Source organism: Pteropus alecto, unplaced genomic scaffold, assembly GCF_000325575.1.
Source record: "Pteropus alecto unplaced genomic scaffold, ASM32557v1 scaffold98, whole genome shotgun sequence".
In the NCBI taxonomy this organism is placed as follows: Eukaryota; Metazoa; Chordata; class Mammalia; order Chiroptera; family Pteropodidae; genus Pteropus; species Pteropus alecto.
The window spans coordinates 12,086,782-12,107,086 of record NW_006443570.1 but is presented as its reverse complement, the minus strand read 5'-3'; the positions used below and the strand labels follow the sequence as shown (position 1 = coordinate 12,107,086).

Genomic DNA, 20,305 nt, shown 5'->3' with positions numbered 1-20,305 from the left:
GACTCCAGCTCTCTTATCATTTTGATGTACCCAGAATAATGCATGACACTGAAGTGGTACTCAGAAATTACTTGTTAAATAATACCAATATTAAACAAAAAGTTTTATGGTGTAATTTTTAAATTCAGAACTGGGGTGAAGAAAGACTGAGGACAATTTCTAATTTCAAGTAAAACAATCCATTCAATTCAAACAAATCATTTTCTACTTATAAAAGAAAGTATTAAGAACCCATTTAAAAAAGAGATTAATATCTGTTGTGGTTGGATTTTTTTTTGGAGGGGGGAGTTGTTTGTTTGTTTTTACCTGTCAATAGCATCACACTGGTAAAGTTGTTTAAGAGCTTCCAAAATAAGTCTCTCATTAGGTGGATCCAAATAGGGAAACCTGTGCGTGAACATGAGATGTAAAATAAGTTTCCATTCCTTGAACAAAGTAAGATTTTATACAGACTTGAAAATTTCTTTAAAAGGTTTTACCTCTCCTATTTTTCAAGTTCTTTTTTTTAAAAAACATTCTATGATCATGATCAGCATTCAGCAAAGAAGTAATTTTTTCTGAATTATACTCTTCTATTAATTCAAGAAGCACTTCCTTTCGATCTCCCTTAGCTGTTACTCTCGTCATTCCTCTTTATTTATCTTAATCCTGCCCCATTCTTCATAGGCAATGTCATCTCTACTCTGTTCTGCAGTCTACAATTTTTATTATGATTTTATAAAGCAGTGGAGAAAAATTAATTGAAAGTGGCCAAAAATTACAAATTGTTTGACAGTACTTCAAAATGGCTTTTGATTAAATGCTAAATATATTCAATTAATTTTACCATATCTGCTTTATGTATATGTGTATGTACTTATTTTCTCCTGGACTATCTGAAGGCAAGTTGCAAATACAGTGCTAATTCACCTCCAAAATACTTTTAACATGCATTCCCTGAAAATAAACACATTCTTACATAACTGCAATACCATTAATGAACTTAGGACAATTAATAATATTCACAAAGGAAAATACATACATACATAAATACATACATACACACTTTTAATAATATTTTCTGCACTAGATTATTTTTTCTACCATAAGTCTTAAGATAATAAATCATCTACTCCAATTTCACACTTTAAAAAAGGTCCAACCAAGGGCAAAAGGTCCAATACCTTATACAAGTCTATTCCAGAATTGACAACTCATTTAAAAACAAACAAAAATCTCATAGACTGTTACACGGTCAGCTTTCCTGCAACTTGTACCAATAAGTCCTGGTATCTTCTAGAACAAGAGTTGGCAAACACTTTTTATAAAAGGCCAGACAGTAAATTTTTGGTTTTGCAGGCCATATGGTCTCTGTCACAATTACTCAACTCTGCTATTGTAGCAAAAGCAACCATACATGAATGGGCATGGCTGTGTTTCAATAAAATTTTAATTACAAAAACTGTCAGTGAGCCTAGATCATAGTTTGTGACCCCTATCCTAGAGCAATAGCAACTTAGTCAGCTTGCTCTTCTATATAAGAGCCCTTTCGGATTTGTAAAAACTACAATTATTTTTCTCTCTTGATTATCCCGATTCCCAAACTGCCAAGCACTCCTTATATTATTTGGTTTCTAAAAGACCCACCATACCTAATTACCATCTTCTAGAAACACTCTAATTTGTCGAACTTGTCATAAAACATAATAATATCCAAAAGTGAACTCCGAATGTAGAGTGACCAACACAGAACAGGAATGCTATAATCCCCAGTCATCTGGACTTTGCTGTCTATTAATATAACCAAAGTCTACACTGTTGGGATTTTTATAAAATTGTTTTTTAAACAGAATAATAATTGCAAATTCATATTAAGTTTGTGGTAATCTGGTAATTTCAGATATTTTCCACGTTAATTTTTTAATGTGCAACCAAAATACAGGATACAAGATGTATCCTTTCAGACTTTTACCTTGTTGATTCTTGCCCACTGTTCTGGCCTATTGAGATCACTCTAATTCTTGGTTTTAATCATCTACCGATTAGATATCAAGACGTTTTCCAGAAATCTGATAAAGACTGCAATATCTTTATTTAATATTTTCATTAAAAATGCTCATTAGGATAGAGCAAAGTTCAACCAGTAAAGTTCTACCAGTCAAACCTCCACCTAGGCTACACTAAGCAATTAATCAATACTTTCTGAATTGGCTATTTGGCAATTATACACTATTCAGCAGTACTGTAACCTCCTTATTAACAAAGATGTCAAATGTGATCTTGTTAAATACTGTGTTGAAAACAAGAGATGTTAGGTTATCATTCAACAAATTCTTGTGATGCGCCCATTATGTGGATGGTTCTATTTTCAAACTGAAAAGGAAATGGTTTAAAATGACACATTCTTTGTAAACCATTTTGATTTAAAATGATTATTCTAAATCACCTTAAATTCTATTAAACCATTTTCCAGTAAACTATGCTAGAATCTGCTAAGAATCAATGTCAACCTTACAGGACGGTTGTTTCTAGAATTTGCTCTTTTTCTAAATGGTAAGATCAAGACATTTGCATTTCTCACAATTTTCTGATCTGCACAATTTCTCAAAGACAACCCACAATACATCTGACATTAAATCTGCAATTTCTTTTAGTACCATGGAAATAATTTCTAAAGCCTCAAGACAGACTCATTTATAGTGGTTAGGTTTTCTCTCATCATTTTCTAATCTACCTTGGCCATCAATTCCTCCTTATCTAGACTTGTACTTATCTTTCCAGTTTTAAAATAATTTTAATTTTTTTTTTTAGGCAAGGCAACCCTTGGTTGACCTCACAGATTGCAAGGACCTTGTCAGCTTACAATCCCTTATTTTTTTAATTCTTTTTTATGCCCACAGCACCTGGTCTTTCTGGGTGGTCTCCCATCCAAGTATTAACTAGGCCCGACCCTACTTAGCTTCCAAGATCAGACGGGATCGGGCTTGTTCAGGGTGGCATGGCCGTAGACTAAAATAATTTTTGATGAAAGAGAAAGAGGAAACAAAAATAACCGAAAAGCTCCATTTTCTTTCTGTCACCCATGAATACTATGCCATCTATCCCGAATATTATGCCATCTATCCCAAATACTGGTTCTATCTCTCCTTATTCTACGCACATCTTAAAGAGAAAAGGGAGAGAAGTCTTTTTATTTTCTTTTCCTCTAGTTTGGGGACTTTTAGTACAGTCTAAGTTTGAAAACTTAAGATAGAAAAATAACTCAGTACAGACGATACTAAGTAATTATTGTTCCTATTTTTCTAATATATATTTATTCTTGCTTATATGCTGCTCTGCTATCCTTAGTGAACATTATATTTAAATCTGGGTTCATCTGAAAGCTGTTAGGCCATTTAGTTTCTTTAAATGCCTCTTCTTTTACCTTGGTATCATTTAAAATTGGAATTTCATATTTTACAGGCTTTCCTCTTTCTAGAATTTGTATTCTCATTTAGAAAATCTCATCTTATGATAATAACTATCCAAAAAAACTTTTTAATTGGCTTTGCAATACATATTTGGATGCATTTAGTAATTACTTCCCTTCTTACTATGAATTTAAACAATGTGTGGTTATCTCTGCCCAAGTTCCTGACACTTTTACATTCCCAGATAATTATGAAAAATAAGAACAAGGCTGTACTTTCCTTCATTACTTCCTCTACCACGTATATGTGAAATTTTAATTCCCTACAATAATATTCTGTACTGTACCAATTAATTATATAGATTAACGTTTGACTATTTAACAGCTGTTCTTCATGAAGCAAAAAACCACTATAGAGTATTACTCTGTCTCTTACAGTGCGTAGTACAACGCTGGCCATACAAAAGATGGTACCAAAAAAACCCCACTTTCTAGCTGGAATTAGGGTCATTATATACCTTTCATAATAGATAAACAATGGTCGCTAAATGATCCAAGTAATATCAGCATGAGGCACCCCAATAAGCCAAGGTTAAAATATGAGCAAGGGATAAAATTCCAGTAAAGCAACATAAGGAACCCTTTTATTAGGGTCTAGTAGGGGTGTAGGGATGACTGAGTCAAATACTTTAAAAGAATTTCTGAAGAATAACCTGACTCCATTCTAACAAATTTTTTTTAAGTTATCTACATACCTTATAACATCATGTATGGCAAGGCACTTTAAGGTCAGAACTACAGACGTCAAACTAGTTCTCTTAATCTCAGGGATCACATGGTCGGGCATACACTGGTTCCAAAAATCTTTACTATAGATCCGAAAGCATTTTCCTGAGGCAGTTCTGCCAGCTCGGCCACTTCGTTGCAATGCCTCACTCCTTTAGAAGAAAAAAACGCGAGTTCCCAAAATGTTCTGTGAGTTTCCTAAGTAATTAACTTTCCATCCCCAAACCAACTAGAAATTATCTAATCAACTATTCTTTAAACAAAAAAAGCTTGACATGAAGACTTACTTTGAAATTGGAACCACCTCCAGGATGTCCAACCCTAATCTAGGATTGTGATTTAACTGCTTCACAAAACCACCATCTACCACATATCTAAGGAGAATGAAAACAAGTTAAGTCTCTAGAAAATAAAAAAAAGATTTGTTAATTTTCAACCACTTTGGGTTCTCCTTTTCCACCAAACTAACAACTACATGATGACTTTTATGTTCACTGTGGAACTTGAAAGTCAAGAACTTGGAATTCTCATACATTGCTGGTAGAAATATAAAATGGTTCAGCCAATGTGGAAAACGGTTTGGAGTTTCCTCAAAATATTAAACATAGAATTATCATATGACCCAGAAATTCTATTCCTAAGTATACACGCAAAAGAACTAAAAACAGTACTCAATAAATACTTGTAGATATATGTTCACAGTAGTACTAAGAGCACTATGAGCCAAAGGTAGAAACAACTTGAATGTCCACTGCCCATTAAGGAATGAATGGATGAACAAATTATGGTATATACATAAAACAAAATATACACCATATTCTGAGTAACTGCTTAAAGGTTATAGGGTTTTATTTTGGGGTGATGAAAATGTTTTAAAACTAGATAGAGGCAGTGGATGCACAATGTTGTAAATGTACTAAATACTACTTAATTATTCACTGTTAAGTGTTAATTTATGTTATATGAATTTCTCCTCTAAAAAAACAAAATGGAAAGTCATCTCTAGACCATTCTAACAGGTTCAGAATCTAATTCCAACCATTCTTTAACAATAATATTTTAATCCAATTAAACAGAGAACAAGTCAAATAAAAAAAAAATTAAGAATAGCAGTAAAGTCTATCGTTCACTAAAGCAACAGTCTGAAACACACAATTTAATAATTCTGCCTTTGCTGGAAACAGAAAATTGCAGAGGTCAATTTACTCAGGAAAGCTGCTCCCCTAAGACCTTAATGAAACTATTATTTTTAAAGTAAAGGAGAAAAGGAGAGGAAATTAAACTTCCTCTCAGATCTAAGTGATCATTTTACCCAAAAGAAATAATATAGGATTTTGGGGATTCAGGTGCAGCCTTCCAACTGCAGACATAGTTTAGAACATAAATTGGGTAAAAAAATAAATATCCAAAACGGATGTGGTTCAAGAGTCTGAAAAAACTTCACATTAGCTATCAGTCTAGATTTAAAATTTCCAAGTGTTTCTCTACTATATCTACTCAAAAATTTCATGACATCATTGATTATGTTAAAAAAGAGACCTGGATCATAGTTCATTTCACAAAAAAGTAAAAAGTGAGAAACAGTAGTTTCCAATAAACACTTCGATATATAACCTCACTCTACAAAGTGGAGCTGCCAGGTGAAAACAGAGTATCAGATCATTTTAGGAACATGCTGGTAATGGGAGGATAGAAAAACAGATCTGGCTTCCTATTCAGTGAAACCCATAAAACACTATGCATACTCTTAAATGTGGGAAGAGAAAGCTACAAATTGCCAAGTATGAATAGCTAAAAAGTGTAAACAGGAATATATTATGTACACCTCTTACTAGTCAATAGTTATCAATAATTTTTAAAAGATGGTAGATGATTACAAGTTAAGCAGGTGAGAATTAGTAGAGGGAACAGAGAAGCAAACTCAATGTTTTATGATTAGCTAAGCGGCTTCTCTGGCTTTACAAGAAATTTTAAAAGTTGTACCTGATTCCATCTATTGTCAAAGATGTTGCAGAAATATTGGTGGATATGACACATTTTCTAATTCCAGGTGGAGGTGGCAAAAATATTCTCCTCTGTTGATCTAAAATACATATAAAGAGAAAATACTAATTTATAACATGTATTTGTCAAACTTGTTTTGAAAAACTCTTTTCATTAAAGGATGTATTTTTTCACCTCTTTAGTTATCTTGAATTCAAAATATTAATAGCAAAAACTACTTTTGCCTCACCTTTCACTGTTAAGATTTCTAGGTCCATGGAATCACAGATTGCTAAAACAAACCCTACAGCAGTCTTTTATGTAGGTCACAGATCCCTTTGAGCCTATTAAAAAACTGTGGACCTCTTCTCATTAAAGGCACATATGTACACACAAAAAAATGTTTTCAAACAATTTCAGGGTGTTCAAGGACTCTCTGAAGCTCATCCATAGATTACTAATTAAAGACCTCTCTTTGCCTTAAAGATCGATTAGCCAAACGGCTTTTACTTTTTCTGTATCATGACTACCTTTCTAAACAAGTAACATCACACTCATTTCCACAATGCACACATTCTGAAGGGTGGGCCCCAAGTGCAATGCTTGTAGTATGGTACCTTACTCCTCTGGCCATAGTTTATGGTACCAAAAATAAACACCTGTCCCAAACTGGACCAATCTGATTCTCCCATGAATCTGGAATAGGTCCAAGAGATGCTCAATTTAATTAGGCTAGTCCTTTGCAAACTAAGCTTGTGAACCATAGAAAGTGACTAATGTACATAAAGAAGAGAAAGCTAGTCTAAAGAGAGAAAAAAAAAAATCAGTCATGAGAGTTGAAAAGAGTATTCCTGGGTTCCGGGCATTTCCCAGGCCTTAAGAGGCCTGTGTGTATAACAAGTGGAAGGAAGGATTTGACCAGACTTCCTCTCCTGCCAGGTTAAGCAGAAAACTGAACAAGAGAGTTAAGAATATCTACAAGGAAATGATTACAGTATAAGTGAAAGGAAATAAGTGGAGGCTGGTAAAGGACAAGTCTCAGCACATTTTGAAACCTGTTGAATTAGGAACAGTACAGCGAGTAGGCAGAAACAGGAAGTAATCATTAGAAAGATGTTTAAACCTGAGATCAGAAATCATGGTAATGATAAAGTTTAGGACATAAGCTTTTGAATGGGTGGCTGAAGTGGGCTGAAGGAAAAGATCACTGCAGCCAAAAGAGGTGAAGGAACTTCCAAGCAAGGGATTCAGGGGGGATTCGGGGGATCTTCCATTTCAGTGATCTCCATGAATCAGGAATAATCGTTCCAGGGAGTACACAAATCAATCTATTGGGGGATGAAAAGAAATTATCAGCATTTCTATTTATATTTTCCATAACATCCTTTTAAACTTTTTATCATATGTGTGTTTATATTACACATTTCATATTAGAACAGTAAGTAAATATGTATTTTTAAAAGAAAAAAATTTAAATGCCTTGGCTACATTTTATTTCCATGAGATACACCCACATTTGTGTAGAAAATTCACTTTTTCTACTTGAGCAACCTCAAGTTTTCTTCTTTTCAGCAGCCAAGAAAATCCTAACAAAACTTGTTTTTGAATAAAGTACAAAGTATGTTGTACTTTATTCAAATAAAATCTTACAAAAATCCTTGTGTTCCCAACATATAAAACGGACAAAAGTTCAACTAGTATGAGAGAGAAAAGGAATGGAACAATGAGCACAGTCTTAAAATCACGGAACTAAGCCAACCATCTATTTTATAGATGGGAAAACTAAAGCCCAAAGATCAAGTGGCTTACCCACACAGACAGGCAAATTTAAAAAAAAAAAAAAAAAGTTGAGTAATATTGCTATTCTTCTACATCATTCCAAAATTAAATTCTCAAATAAAAAAGTAGTAGAGAGGCAGCTTATAAAAGACACCTGTAGAGAAGTTTGATATAAAAATAATTCCAAAAAGGTCTATTTCTTTCAAATTCAAAGAATCTAGTGAAAACCGTGTTAAAAATTACTTTTTAGTAGTTCTTAGATTTAAGTAGATGGTTCAAAAGAGTTTTATACTACTTTGTAATTCAAATTATATGCTTATACATTTATTTCATGTCTATTTATTCTACTATAATGTAGCTCTATGAGAATAAGAATTTTTTTTTATATGAGACATCACCAGTACCTAGAATAATGCCTGGACCAAAGAAAGTGCTCAGTAAAGTTGAATGAATTAATAAATTAAAAATGCATTAGATAAATAATAAAGATCTTTCTACCTTTAAAATTCCACATTACGCTAAAAATTTACATATCTAACGAAAATGCCCTTTCTGAACATATTTATCTATAACCAAATTTGTTTTTCAATCAACCCATTTCTGAAAGTACCTAATTTGTTTTAGTCTTTAGTTTAAGCAAAATTTGTTTACATTTACCATTTTGTTCATTATAATCAATTAAAAAGTCTTGAAACTGCTGTTTTGATAGGGCTCATGTTTGTTTCACATTTACATTTTATCCACACACTGTAGCACCATATTACACAAGTATAAACAAATGCCAGATTTACGATTTGGAAAAAGTTAAATACATATATCTTAAAGTATGTTCTCACTCTCCAGGAAGAAAAAGAGAAATTGAATACTTTCATTAAGATGTAGTAACTCTCCTGATTACTTCCATTCCCTGATTTTCCTACCTAAGAAAGATTCTGATATACTTTATCCCATCTATACCAGTACCCAATAAGATACCTGGATTTTATAACAGAAGAAAATGGGCAAAGAGGCAGAAAAATATTCCAAAGTCTACCAAGAAATAAGGATATTGAAGACAGTCCACTCAACACTCTTAATAGAGTAATCCTCTTAAGATATATGTCTATGACATATTATATATTAAGGCCAACTGAAACGTCCTCAAAGAATTTCTTATCCCAAATTACCCCAAAAAGATTCCAAAGCAAAAATATGTTAAAAGAGAGAGAGAGAGAATAAAAGAAATATAACTTAAAGCAATAAACAGAAGCCATCAATTAAAGGGGGGAAAAGAGGACAATTCTGGAGCAGAATGAAGAGGTAAAACACTGCTCAGCTCAAACTGCCCTGTAAGTGATTTTCGGGTGAGTCCAAAATATCTTGAGAATTCTCACTAACACAGCTAAAAATAAAATTCCTGACACAGAGAAAAGTTTTGAGATAATAAGTAAATATAATTGAAAAAGTTAAAGTAACTAGAAAGAAGCTAAAAAATATGGAAGATAGGCAATCCAACATAAGAATAATTGGCATCCCTGAGGCAGAGAAACCAATAATTAGACAAGTTATATTTGAAGACATAATACAAGAGAATTTCCCTGAAATAAGGAATTGAACTTGCAGATCAAAAGAGTACATCAAAAAAGTTCATTTTGTTTGAAGTTGTGTTTACATAGGCATGTACATTTGTCAAAAACTCACTGAACTGTGATGCTTAAAACAGGCATAGTTTATTGTATGTAAATTATCTCAATAAAATTGATTTTTTAAAAGAGCACATCAAGTTCTAGGAAATTTTAATATAAAACACTCAGCACCAAAAAATATCCTAATTAAAACTATTAAACATTAAGGATAAAAACAGAAATTTTCAGGCAATCAGACAGAAAAAGCAAATCACTTACAAGGAGGGAAAAAAAATCAGGCTGGCCTCAGACTTCTCCGCAGCAACATTCAATGCCAGAAGACAACTGGAAAACGTCTACCAAGTTCTAAGGAAAAGAAAGTGTGACCCAAGAACATAAAACCCAGCCAAGATGTAGTTCAAGTATAAAGGCAAAAGCCAGACATTCTCAAACATAAAAGAACAACAAAAAATAACACTCAAGAGCCCTTCTATTAAAAAAAAGTTAAAATCTAGCCAATATAAAATTAACCAAAAGTAACTTAAGAATAAACGAACCATGGGAAAAAAAAAAAAAAAAAAAAAGACAGTAAAACCGAATACTTCTGAATTATGTAAAGATAACAAAAATAAGGAGAGGCTATAGAATAGTAAAAGTACTTAAGCTCTCATCTTTCCAATCAGAGAATCAACAGATAAGATCTCTAATCAATTATTAGACAGTCTAAAAAGATATTCATTTCAGCTTAACATTTTTCAGCTTTTTAAACTTTAAAGCAATATTTTATAAAATGTGATTAAGATTTACTTGAAGTTTGACAATTCTTTCAAGTAAATTCAAGTAAAATACCTTTTTAAAAAGCAATAGTATAATCTCACTTTTAAAAAGCATTTCTATCAACCTACCTATTTCCTTATCCTTCTATATGTATACACATGTGCACACACGTAAACCTGAATAATGGTTTTCCTAACATTAAAGATTATTTAAAGAAAGGTTATTTCTGGATGGAAGAATTTGAGGTGATTTCTTTACTTTTACCTTTGTAACTTTGTACACTGCTTGAATTCTTTATAATGAAATTATAATTTTTCCTCAATTGAGTAATTTTTCTTTAAAGGAAATTAGAACAGGTTTTTCTTTAATGGAACGAGCAAAAACTAACAATGTATTAATTCTTCATAGTGGGAAATTCGTTTTTTTGTACTTTTTTATACTTTTAACATTTTACAAAGGGCAAAAAGAAAAACATAAAAGAGGATATATGACAATCTCATTTTTGTTTCAAAAACTAAACAATAAAAATACATTCAAATGTATAAAGAAAAGTTCATAACAACATACCTGGAAACATTAATAGTGATTATAACTTAACCATATTAGCAGGATCTGAGTAAATTTAATTATTTTTCTTACTTTCCTAATTTTATTTTATTTTTTTAAAGTATGTATTTCCTTACAAGATAAAAAATTTTTTCCCATTTGGGAAGACTCTACATAAGAGTAAGAGTTTTTATGTGAAGCTCAGTAGCCTTTCTCCCCTCCTCCCAGTTTTAATCTTAATATTTAAGGAAACTATTGTAGACAGAGTCAAATTCTAAGTACTTGCCATATTGAGGTAATGTCTTTGCTTTACGAGAAGAAATAAAAATATTTTGGGACTTATGCAATAATCTAAATGAGCAGTTTTTCCTCTTAAAATGTTTTACGCTAATTCAAGGTAAGGCTCCTTTTCTTTTCTTCATGTATTCTGGAAGCACCATGTACTCTTTTATCACCTACTACTGAATAAATAACCAGTTATCAAATACATATTTACCATGTGACCTCAGGAACATCATTTAGCCTCTATCTATAAAATAAAGAAGTCTAATTATGCAAAAACATATACATGGGTATATGTGCATTTTTCTAAAGAAAGAAGCCATGACTTTCATTACCATTTTAAAAGAATCTGCGACCCTACCTTCCAACAGAGGCTAAGAAACAATTACTTTCAGTGCTAAATTTTCTAATTCCATGTAAATATTTGTCACTTATGTAGTAACAAGTATATTTCAGTTCATAAATTTTTGTGGGATTCAACTTTCGAACCATGGGAAAAAAAAAATTGAACCAAAGAACTGCAATACCTTGAACCAAAGAAGGAACTGCAATACCTTGAACCAAAGAAGGAAGTCAAAAAGCAAAAAAGTTTGAAGGGAAACAAGAATAGGATTCTAGATATAGTGTTTGATGCAAGACATTAACAGAAAGGCCCTCAGAAAATAAAAAGTCTGAAACTCAGTTTAACAATTATTTAATCAGGACTTTTTCACCATATTGTACTTGCCCTTAAGAAGTTCACAATCTCATAAAGAGGATGAGACGACCATAACACAAGGGAGAATGTGTTAGGTGCCACAAGAGGTACAGCAAAGCACATGAGGTTCAAATGAAGAAGAGATCAAAGCCAGCTGTGAGGAGGGAAATCAGGAAAGGTTTTTATGGAGTTGGTGAAACAAAATAGCAGGATTTCAGCCAGTGAGAGGGAGGAATAAAAGGGAAAGGAGGAGTTCAACTTAAGAAATAGCAAACACAGTCACAAAAAAAGATGTGGGAGGAAAAGGAATAAAAAATACCATGAACATTTCAAGCTTGAGAGAACATTGTGAAGGCTGGGGGTTGGGAGAGCTCAGCCCAGGGAACAGGATCTGTAACCTTGGCAGTAGAAAGGATGCCACAGTACCACTTGACATTTGACAGATGAGAATTTCTTACATCAATTAAGAATATATTTTAAGATGTCTCTTTAAAATAGTCAGTCACTCTCATAACTAACCCAGAAATAAGAGCAAATATAAAATTTTTACTTATTCACTAAACCTAGATATGGGTCATTTTTGAACTCCCTTCACTACAAGCTACAAGCAGGAAACTCTTCTTCCCTCTCCTCATTCGTAGGTTCAAGTTTTCTGTTCCTGAAGCATAATAGGAAATAAAGGAAATAACATAATAGTGTCTCCCCACCACCCTAAGTAGCAATAATAAAGCAAATAAGTGCTATATTATATTAAAAAAGAAAGTCTAAGGTCCCAGGAAAGGAACCTGACACTCTCCATACTTCATCCAATTCCACCTTCCCATTGCTCAGTACCTCATCAGCTACATCTGAATGCCTCTTTGCACTGTTATAAACTGCTGTAATAAATATTACTATGCTCATAGTAGATCACCAGTAGTCCTTGGAACCAGAAAAAAGAAACTAAAATGAACAAAACCCCTCAGTAATGGCTCTAATCACACTCAGTGCCATATCTTTACCATTTATACATATATGCCATCACAGAAAATCACATATACAGGGAATTAAGGCTAAAAGCAGGTTAAAGTCATGCTGGAAGGATAATGAATGCCAAATTATTAAACAGGCATTTTAATTCAGTTGGTAATAAGAAATAGCTGAAGATACCCAACAGGAGACTGACACAATCAGAGTTGTGCTTTTGGAAGATTATGTAGGATGGTAACTTTGTTAACAACTCAGGAAAGCACACTGAGGATTCCAACTCTAACAGAGATGGCTAAAAAGGAAAAAGAAGAATGAATGAGCTAGTTAAAATGAGAGTAAAACAAATCCTGTAAGAGTTGCCACTTGCTTGGATTGAATGATCTAGGGTGATAAAATGCAGACCAGAAAGCCCTGTGAGAAGACCCAAGAAGTCTAGGCCACAGGAGTGAGTCTGAAATAGAGACAGCTTTCAGGATTCACCTACAGAGAAGTGACAGGTGAGTCCTAGGAGCCAACTTCACCAAAAAAGAAAATTCTAAGAAAAGAGCAAGCTAAGAATGAAACCTTGGGATATTTTCAAATTTAGAAGGGAACAAAGGCTAGGGAGGGTGGGAAGGCAGCAACCTTAGAGAAAGACTGGTCAGGAGAACCAGATAATTAAATAGTATCCCAGAAGACAGCATTTCAGGAAGACTTATTATCATCACAAAATCAAAATACAAACTAATGGGGAAAAAAACAGCCGTGAGATTTGAGAAATAGATTACTAGCAACCTCTAATAGTTTAAAAATTGGATTTCAAGACATTAAACAAGAAGCAATAGCAAATACCAAATATTATTTTCAATGTGGCAGTAAAAAACAATGAAATTATTTACTTTATATAGAAAAAATATATAGTTAATGGTTAACAAAGCATCTGTAATGGTTTTAAATTACCTAGTCAGTTACAAAGTAAATTATGAGTCAGTGGATCAAATCCCCAGAAAACAATGAGAACTTTAAATATCTAATAATAACCCTAAGAATCCCCTTTAAGATATAAAAACCTAAAAATAGATTTCAATATTGAGAGCAAGGGCCTAATATAATGACAAAAGAGATTTCCAAAATAGCATGTGGTCTATAGTTATTTAACCAACACAGATATTCCTGAACTTCTTTTGTTAATATAAGAACCACCTACTCAAAAAAACCCAAAAATAAACATAAAATATAAAAGCATTTAAATGCTTTTTACATTACATTAAATGCTAATCCCAATCAAACTCTAAATAGGAGGCTATGGTTAATTTCCCCTTGAGTTTTACAAATCAAATTCCATAATAAAATAGTTTTACAAAACAAACTAAATCTCATTAATGACATTCATTATGAACAAATACCAGAATAGGAGCTTGCAATTGCTCTTTGAATTTACAAAAGAATAGCATTATTCTTGAAAAGTAGACTAATAAGTGGCTACTTAGAAAAAACTCCACTGTGTTCAGTCTGATATAACTAAATATGTGTAATTTATAGAAATTGTGTGACCATGACAAATAAGGTTTGACTTATGGTACTACTATCAAGAAATTATAGCCCTTATTTCAAAAAATCGCCAACACTATTTTTGTTCTCCTGGGAGAAGACATAGTCCACTCCTAACAATACTAAAGTGTCCAAGGCTCTCGAAAAAGTAAATGTGAAGACTTCAAGAAAAAAAATCACTTCTCTCAAGAGATGCCCATTTTCTTAATGTTCTGTTTCATGACCTGGGTGTTAGTTACAAAGGTGAGTTCGGTTTGCAAAATTCATTGACCTAAACACTTAGGATAAGTATATTTTTCTGTACTTATGTGATTATTCAATAAAAAGTTTTTAAAAAATCAAGTCAAATTTTCTATTCGAGTGAGGAATTACCTGTTGTCATAGATCCATAACACGGCAATATTAACAAGCCATCTAGAGTGGTATCTTGAACATCATAATCATAGTCAACAGACTCTGCCATCTGAAAAAGTAACTCGCAACTTTTTTCGATTTCAAACTGACCTAAAATGAGGGGAGAAAATAACACCAGCAATTGAACAGCAAAATATGAATTTTTTTAAAAGCCTTCTAGATTAAAATCAGTTTTGCATAATAGTTATTTTAAATCTCTCATTTGATCTGAAGGAGATGAACATATAAGTTGTACCAAATCTCAACAATACAATAAAAAAATAGAACACAAGTTTCTCAGAATTTAAATTTCTAAAGGAATAAAAATGTTTATAATCTTCAAGCCTTTCATCTTAACATGGTATTTGAGGAAGACGCAGTAAAGTTCATCATTAAAATAAGGGAATCTAATCCCAAAGATACTGTGTTTAGGTGGATTTCAAAATACTTAAGTAACCTCAAAGGGCAAAGAGATTGTTATAATGTCTCACTTCTGACATCAGTACAAAGCAGAGTAGGAGGTGAGTGATGAAATGACTCATTTCTGTTAGTAGGATGCTGCTACTTGAAGAACCAAATTAATTTGAGATTTAACTAATCTATTTTTGACCTCCAAAAAAGTCTTGTCTATGAGACCTAAATTCTACATCTTATGTACTGCTATCATACAGTATCATCTCACCATTCAAAGAAGAAAGGAGCTGGTTCCAGGATGTCTTTTGAAATAATGGAATTAACCATTCAGCTCCAGGACTGTTTAGTGTGGTAATACCTCTACATAGGACAGACTAATAAAGAGATTAATACTTTACCATATAATATCTTTCTACTAAAAAGTCAGTGTGTTTTAGATATGTTTACTAGTAAGATTGGCATTTTTAATGGCAGCGTAGAATTATCTTATATACCTTATATAAGATATAAAATCTAAAGCTATTTAAATTATCATAAAAAGCTAGGGCAACATTGAGGAGAGCGCAGATTTCCCAACAAAGAGAACACTCTATCGTGGTGCCATATCTCTTCTTAAAAATAGTAAAATTAAACCTGATACTGAATGCTCACCAGTCAGAAAGACCAAGATGTCTCCAGCCATTTCATTCAAATGGATATCCATGGTCACTTTCACAATCTAAAGCAAGATATACAAACATAATATGCTAGTGGAAATACAATCATCTCCCACCTCTACCTCCCCTTTTTCCACAAAAAAATTAAATTTGGGTCTCAAAAGTCCTAGGATCTAAGAGGGCTGCCCTTAAAACAATGGGGAATAAGTGAATTATTAAACTACTCAATCAACTAGAATCACAGATATAAAAAAGTCAAAAAAGGATGCCAAGTAATACCGCTTGAATATATGCAGTATTTTCTCTGTCTCGTGGGCCGATCAAATTGCAGAATTTTTCTCTGACTGGATAAAGCCTTCCAGGTATATCAAATATTGGACAATTTCCAAAGAATGCAGAGAGCTTGGCTAATTCCATAGTTGCTGACATCACCACGACCTTTAAATGCTCCTTCCTATTAGGAGACTTCTCCTGAAATAGCTTTTTCAATAAACCAAATAAGATGTCCTGAAAGAAAAGTAAATTTGTAATAAGTCACAAGTATGCCTAATAACCAATTTATTTTAAATATTTTGCTTTCCTAACCAAAGACTTCCTATTTCAACGGATTAAAATGTAAGCAAGAGGAGGCAATTCTCTATACAAAAAGCTACCCTAAAGTAATCTGTCTAATAAATAACCAATATATTAAAATACTTACTGTAGTTAGAGTTCTCTCATGGGCTTCATCCAAAATAATGACACTGAACTTGGTAAGATTTGGATCTCCCAGAATATGTTTCAACAAACATCCATCAGTCATGTATTTGATTGCTGTTTCCTAATAGTCAAACAACATAGTATATCAATTCATTTATATATATATGTATGTATGTATATATATATACATATATATATATAGTATCGCAGAAATTCACCCCTGCTTCACAAACTAAATTCCCCCAAATGTACAGACATTAAATGATCAAACTAATATGACTGAATAAATACATGAAATAGTCTAATAACAAGAATAGCAAAGCATGAAACTTGTGATGTATACAGAGACGGGGATAAGGAACTAAGGTAGATGTTCTGGGATAAAGCAAAAAAAGTGAATAATAAGGAGTCAATGAAGTCGGTGAAAAGTGCTAAGATAATAAAATGGTTTCAAGTGAAAGTTGTGGGTAACAACGATGAAATGGGATTCATCTCCCTATTTCAGCCACTATTTTAGAAGACTCAAGAGAGAAGGTAAAGGAAATGGTTAGATGTACAATTTCCTTTCACTCTCTTCCTCCTTGCTCATTCTATTTGTTAAAAGTATCCACTGACTACCATTAAAATAAGATGAGAATAAGGTCCAAAGGCTAGGAGTTAACAGTAGTGATGTCCATAAAACAATGGAAGAAAAAAAAAACCACAGCAGTTGACTCCTAGGAGGGCAACCACAGTATTTTGGGGAATCATTCCGTGCCGTAATTAATGGCCATCCCTATTAGGGACCATATGTAAATCAGGGATTGTTTTGTATCTGGTATAGGATTAAGAAATCCTAAGAGAATATAAACTGTAATTATAAACTACTAAAAAGAAAACAATTTTAAATGTTAGTACAGTGAATATAGAAGATGCTCAATATATAACATTTTTTATCTGACTTTGTTAATTGTCAGTTTTCCACTGACTTCAAGAATACAAACATACAACATGGATGAACCTTGAAAACATTATGCAAAAGGAAATAAACTAGACGCAAAGGACAAAATATTATATGATCCCACTTACATGAGACAGGCAAATGCATAGAGACAGAAAGTAGAATAGAAGTTACCAGGGGCTCGGGAGAGAAGAAAATGTGGAGTTACTGTTTAACAGATACAGAGTTTGGGATGATAAAAACGTTTTAAAAATATACAGTTGTGATGGTTACACACATTGTAAATTCATGTAATGCCACTGAATTGTACATCTAAAAATGGCTAAAATGGTAAATATGGTTACGTATATTTTACTACAATAAAAAAATTTTTAAATACAAATGTAAGTTACAGGTAGGATCCTTACAACTGAAAAACATAAAATCCTAAGAATCCTAAGAAAAATAAACATAAGTGTCACTTATGAAGCAATTGAGAAGGGAGAAAATGAGTTAAACATTAGACACTCCAAAGCTAAAACGTTAACAATGGGCAACAAAAATTAATTTTAATCTGAGATTTTGTTTCATTAAACTATAAATGGAATTTCAAAGTTAAAATCTTTTATAACTTCCTCCACTCATTCTGTAAGTTTACAGTACTTAAACAAATACCAACAAAACTTTCGTACCTTAGAGCTGCAATCATCAAAACGAACTTGGTATCCTACTTTGGATCCCAAAGTGCATTTCATTTCTTCAGCAACCCTCTGAGCAACTGATATGGCAGCTACTTTTCGTGGCTGAGTCACACCGATCATACCATGTTGTGAAAATCCTATAAAAACCAGAGGTAAAAAACAAAAATGTTAACAGTTGCTTCCTATCAGAACTAAATTGTTTCTGGTTGATCAATACAAATTGTTCAAGTGTTTCCAAAAGAAAACTGCAAATTAACAACAAATGTAATAAAAATGTATTACATCTGCATCATGGAAATTTAAGTATTAACTGAAAATGAGAATATATATTAATAAGCATTCAAAATGTACATGTTTTAATTAGGTTTTTTTTCCAAGTCCAGTCTAAAGATTTACTCTAAAGAGTAAGCCAAGAATTTGTTAGAAGTCCATAAAATTCCACACACTTCCTAAAATAGATTTACCCTTGCCATAGAAGCTTAAATATACCACCTTTCATAGATTCATAGGCATTTTTTTACCATATTAAATATCATTGAAAGAAAGATGCATCTTACAATTGATGTCATTTTTTCTTTAACAGTATGTAAATAATGATACGTCTTAATAGATGGCTTCTTAAGTTTGATGTATTAGAGTACATAAATATAAGCTAAGAAATTTTTGTTATTTTTATATGAATAACGTCCAATATAATTATACCAATCTTCCAAAAGTTTTACCATAATGAAATGAAAGACACTTTAAGGGTAATTTGTTAACTGGCTTGGTGATACCAGAGTCAAGAAATATTTACCTGATAACATTGTGGAGAAAGAACCAAGAAATACTAATGTCAACAACGGATATCGATAAATTCCTTCTCCCTGAAAATTATTTCAATAGCCAATGGTTAATAGTCTATTGCAAGACAAACTAATTCTATAGCAAAGAATATCTACTTATAATTCTATTTGGGATTATTGTGGAAATTAAAATAGAAAAATCTCCATCTCAATTACTTTCTGAATCTGAAATAAAACCATAAAGCAGGGAAGATGTAGGGAGAGTGTGCCAAGAGAAGAATTAAGATTGTAAAACAAATGGTGGGCATTTGTGCAATACAGAAGTCCTATAGCCTTTAAGAGGATATTTTTCAATTACTCCCAATAGTATCCCAGAATAAAATTACCTGCTTCATACAGATATTTTGGAAGTTGAGTTGTTTTACCACTTCCTGTATTTCCAGTAACAATAAGGAATGAATTGTCCCTCACAGCTTGAATAAGCTTTTTTCTTTGTTTTTGAATAGGAAAAGTTGGAGTAGTTCCTCCCTCCTGTGATGTGCATCCTTTTTCTTCTGTAAAAACAGAAAACAATTGTGAAATTAAAAGGTCTGTAAAGATATCTCTGACTCAATTTCCCAGAAATGAAGAGAGAAAACAAATTAATTTTAGGGCTGGAAAAGATCAGTCTATGACTTCTCCATTAAATCACCTATGTCTAATTTGTAAGTAATGGTTTATAAGCCCTAAACAACTTTTTAGTGAAATCGAACAACTTGAGCGTTTGCTAATGCATGGCTCAGAGTACCTGACAAAGGAAGCCTAACACAAGGCAATGTATATGCAAAGCATACCTACAAAGCACAAAATCTAATTTTATTAAATAGACGAAGAACTAGAACATAGCAGAAAACTCTCAGCTGAATTAAAAGCCACTTGTGTTTGCTTCTGATTCATGGTTCAAGTTAGGTCCCTGTTCAGAATGACTGATATCCCAGAAGGCCAAGTGGTGGGTAACCATGGAAACTGGCTCTTGGAAACTAGCTCCCTCTATACCATACCCAAAGGCAGGCTAGCGGCCCGACGAAGGGGATGGGAGGGGGATGGATGGGTAGAGAACAAAGGCTTTATGAGCCTGTTTAATAGCAGAGCGCGTCAAGAAGTTGGGGTTCACTTTTTTGCCCCCCTGCAGGGTTTTCACCCAACTTGGGTCTGGGACCGCCCCCCTCTAAACTAAAGTGCTCACTGGACACAAAGTTCGCCTCTGGCTTGGAGGGCGAGGAGAACGCTGCGGCCTCCTTCCCACTCTTCCCTATCTGTCCAAGGCAGACTTTTATCCTCCCCAAATCCCCGTGCCGTAACTCTCGCTGGCCTCCGTGGCGTTCCGCAGATCGCACCTCTATCAGCGATGGAAACAG

The 20,305-nt window shown here is 33.0% G+C and overlaps 1 protein-coding gene and 1 pseudogene across 1 annotated transcript in view; both read right to left on the bottom strand.

The window, feature by feature from the left end:
• The window catches only part of DHX40 (DEAH-box helicase 40), a 37,542-nt gene that overhangs the window by 16,964 nt on the left and 273 nt on the right, over positions 1-20,305 (bottom strand). Inside the window, exons 2-11 of the mRNA XM_006924892.3 lie at positions 19,295-19,512; positions 18,115-18,260; positions 16,505-16,624; positions 16,084-16,311; positions 15,800-15,866; positions 14,714-14,845; positions 6,158-6,257; positions 4,462-4,548; positions 4,144-4,326; positions 307-387 (exon numbers count right to left, since the gene is read on the bottom strand). Of these exons, the coding sequence (XP_006924954.1) occupies positions 307-387; positions 4,144-4,326; positions 4,462-4,548; positions 6,158-6,257; positions 14,714-14,845; positions 15,800-15,866; positions 16,084-16,311; positions 16,505-16,624; positions 18,115-18,260; positions 19,295-19,512 (1,362 nt within the window). The remainder of the gene's footprint in view (positions 1-306; positions 388-4,143; positions 4,327-4,461; positions 4,549-6,157; positions 6,258-14,713; positions 14,846-15,799; positions 15,867-16,083; positions 16,312-16,504; positions 16,625-18,114; positions 18,261-19,294; positions 19,513-20,305) is intronic.
• Positions 2,871-2,989, bottom strand: LOC112473283 (annotated as a pseudogene).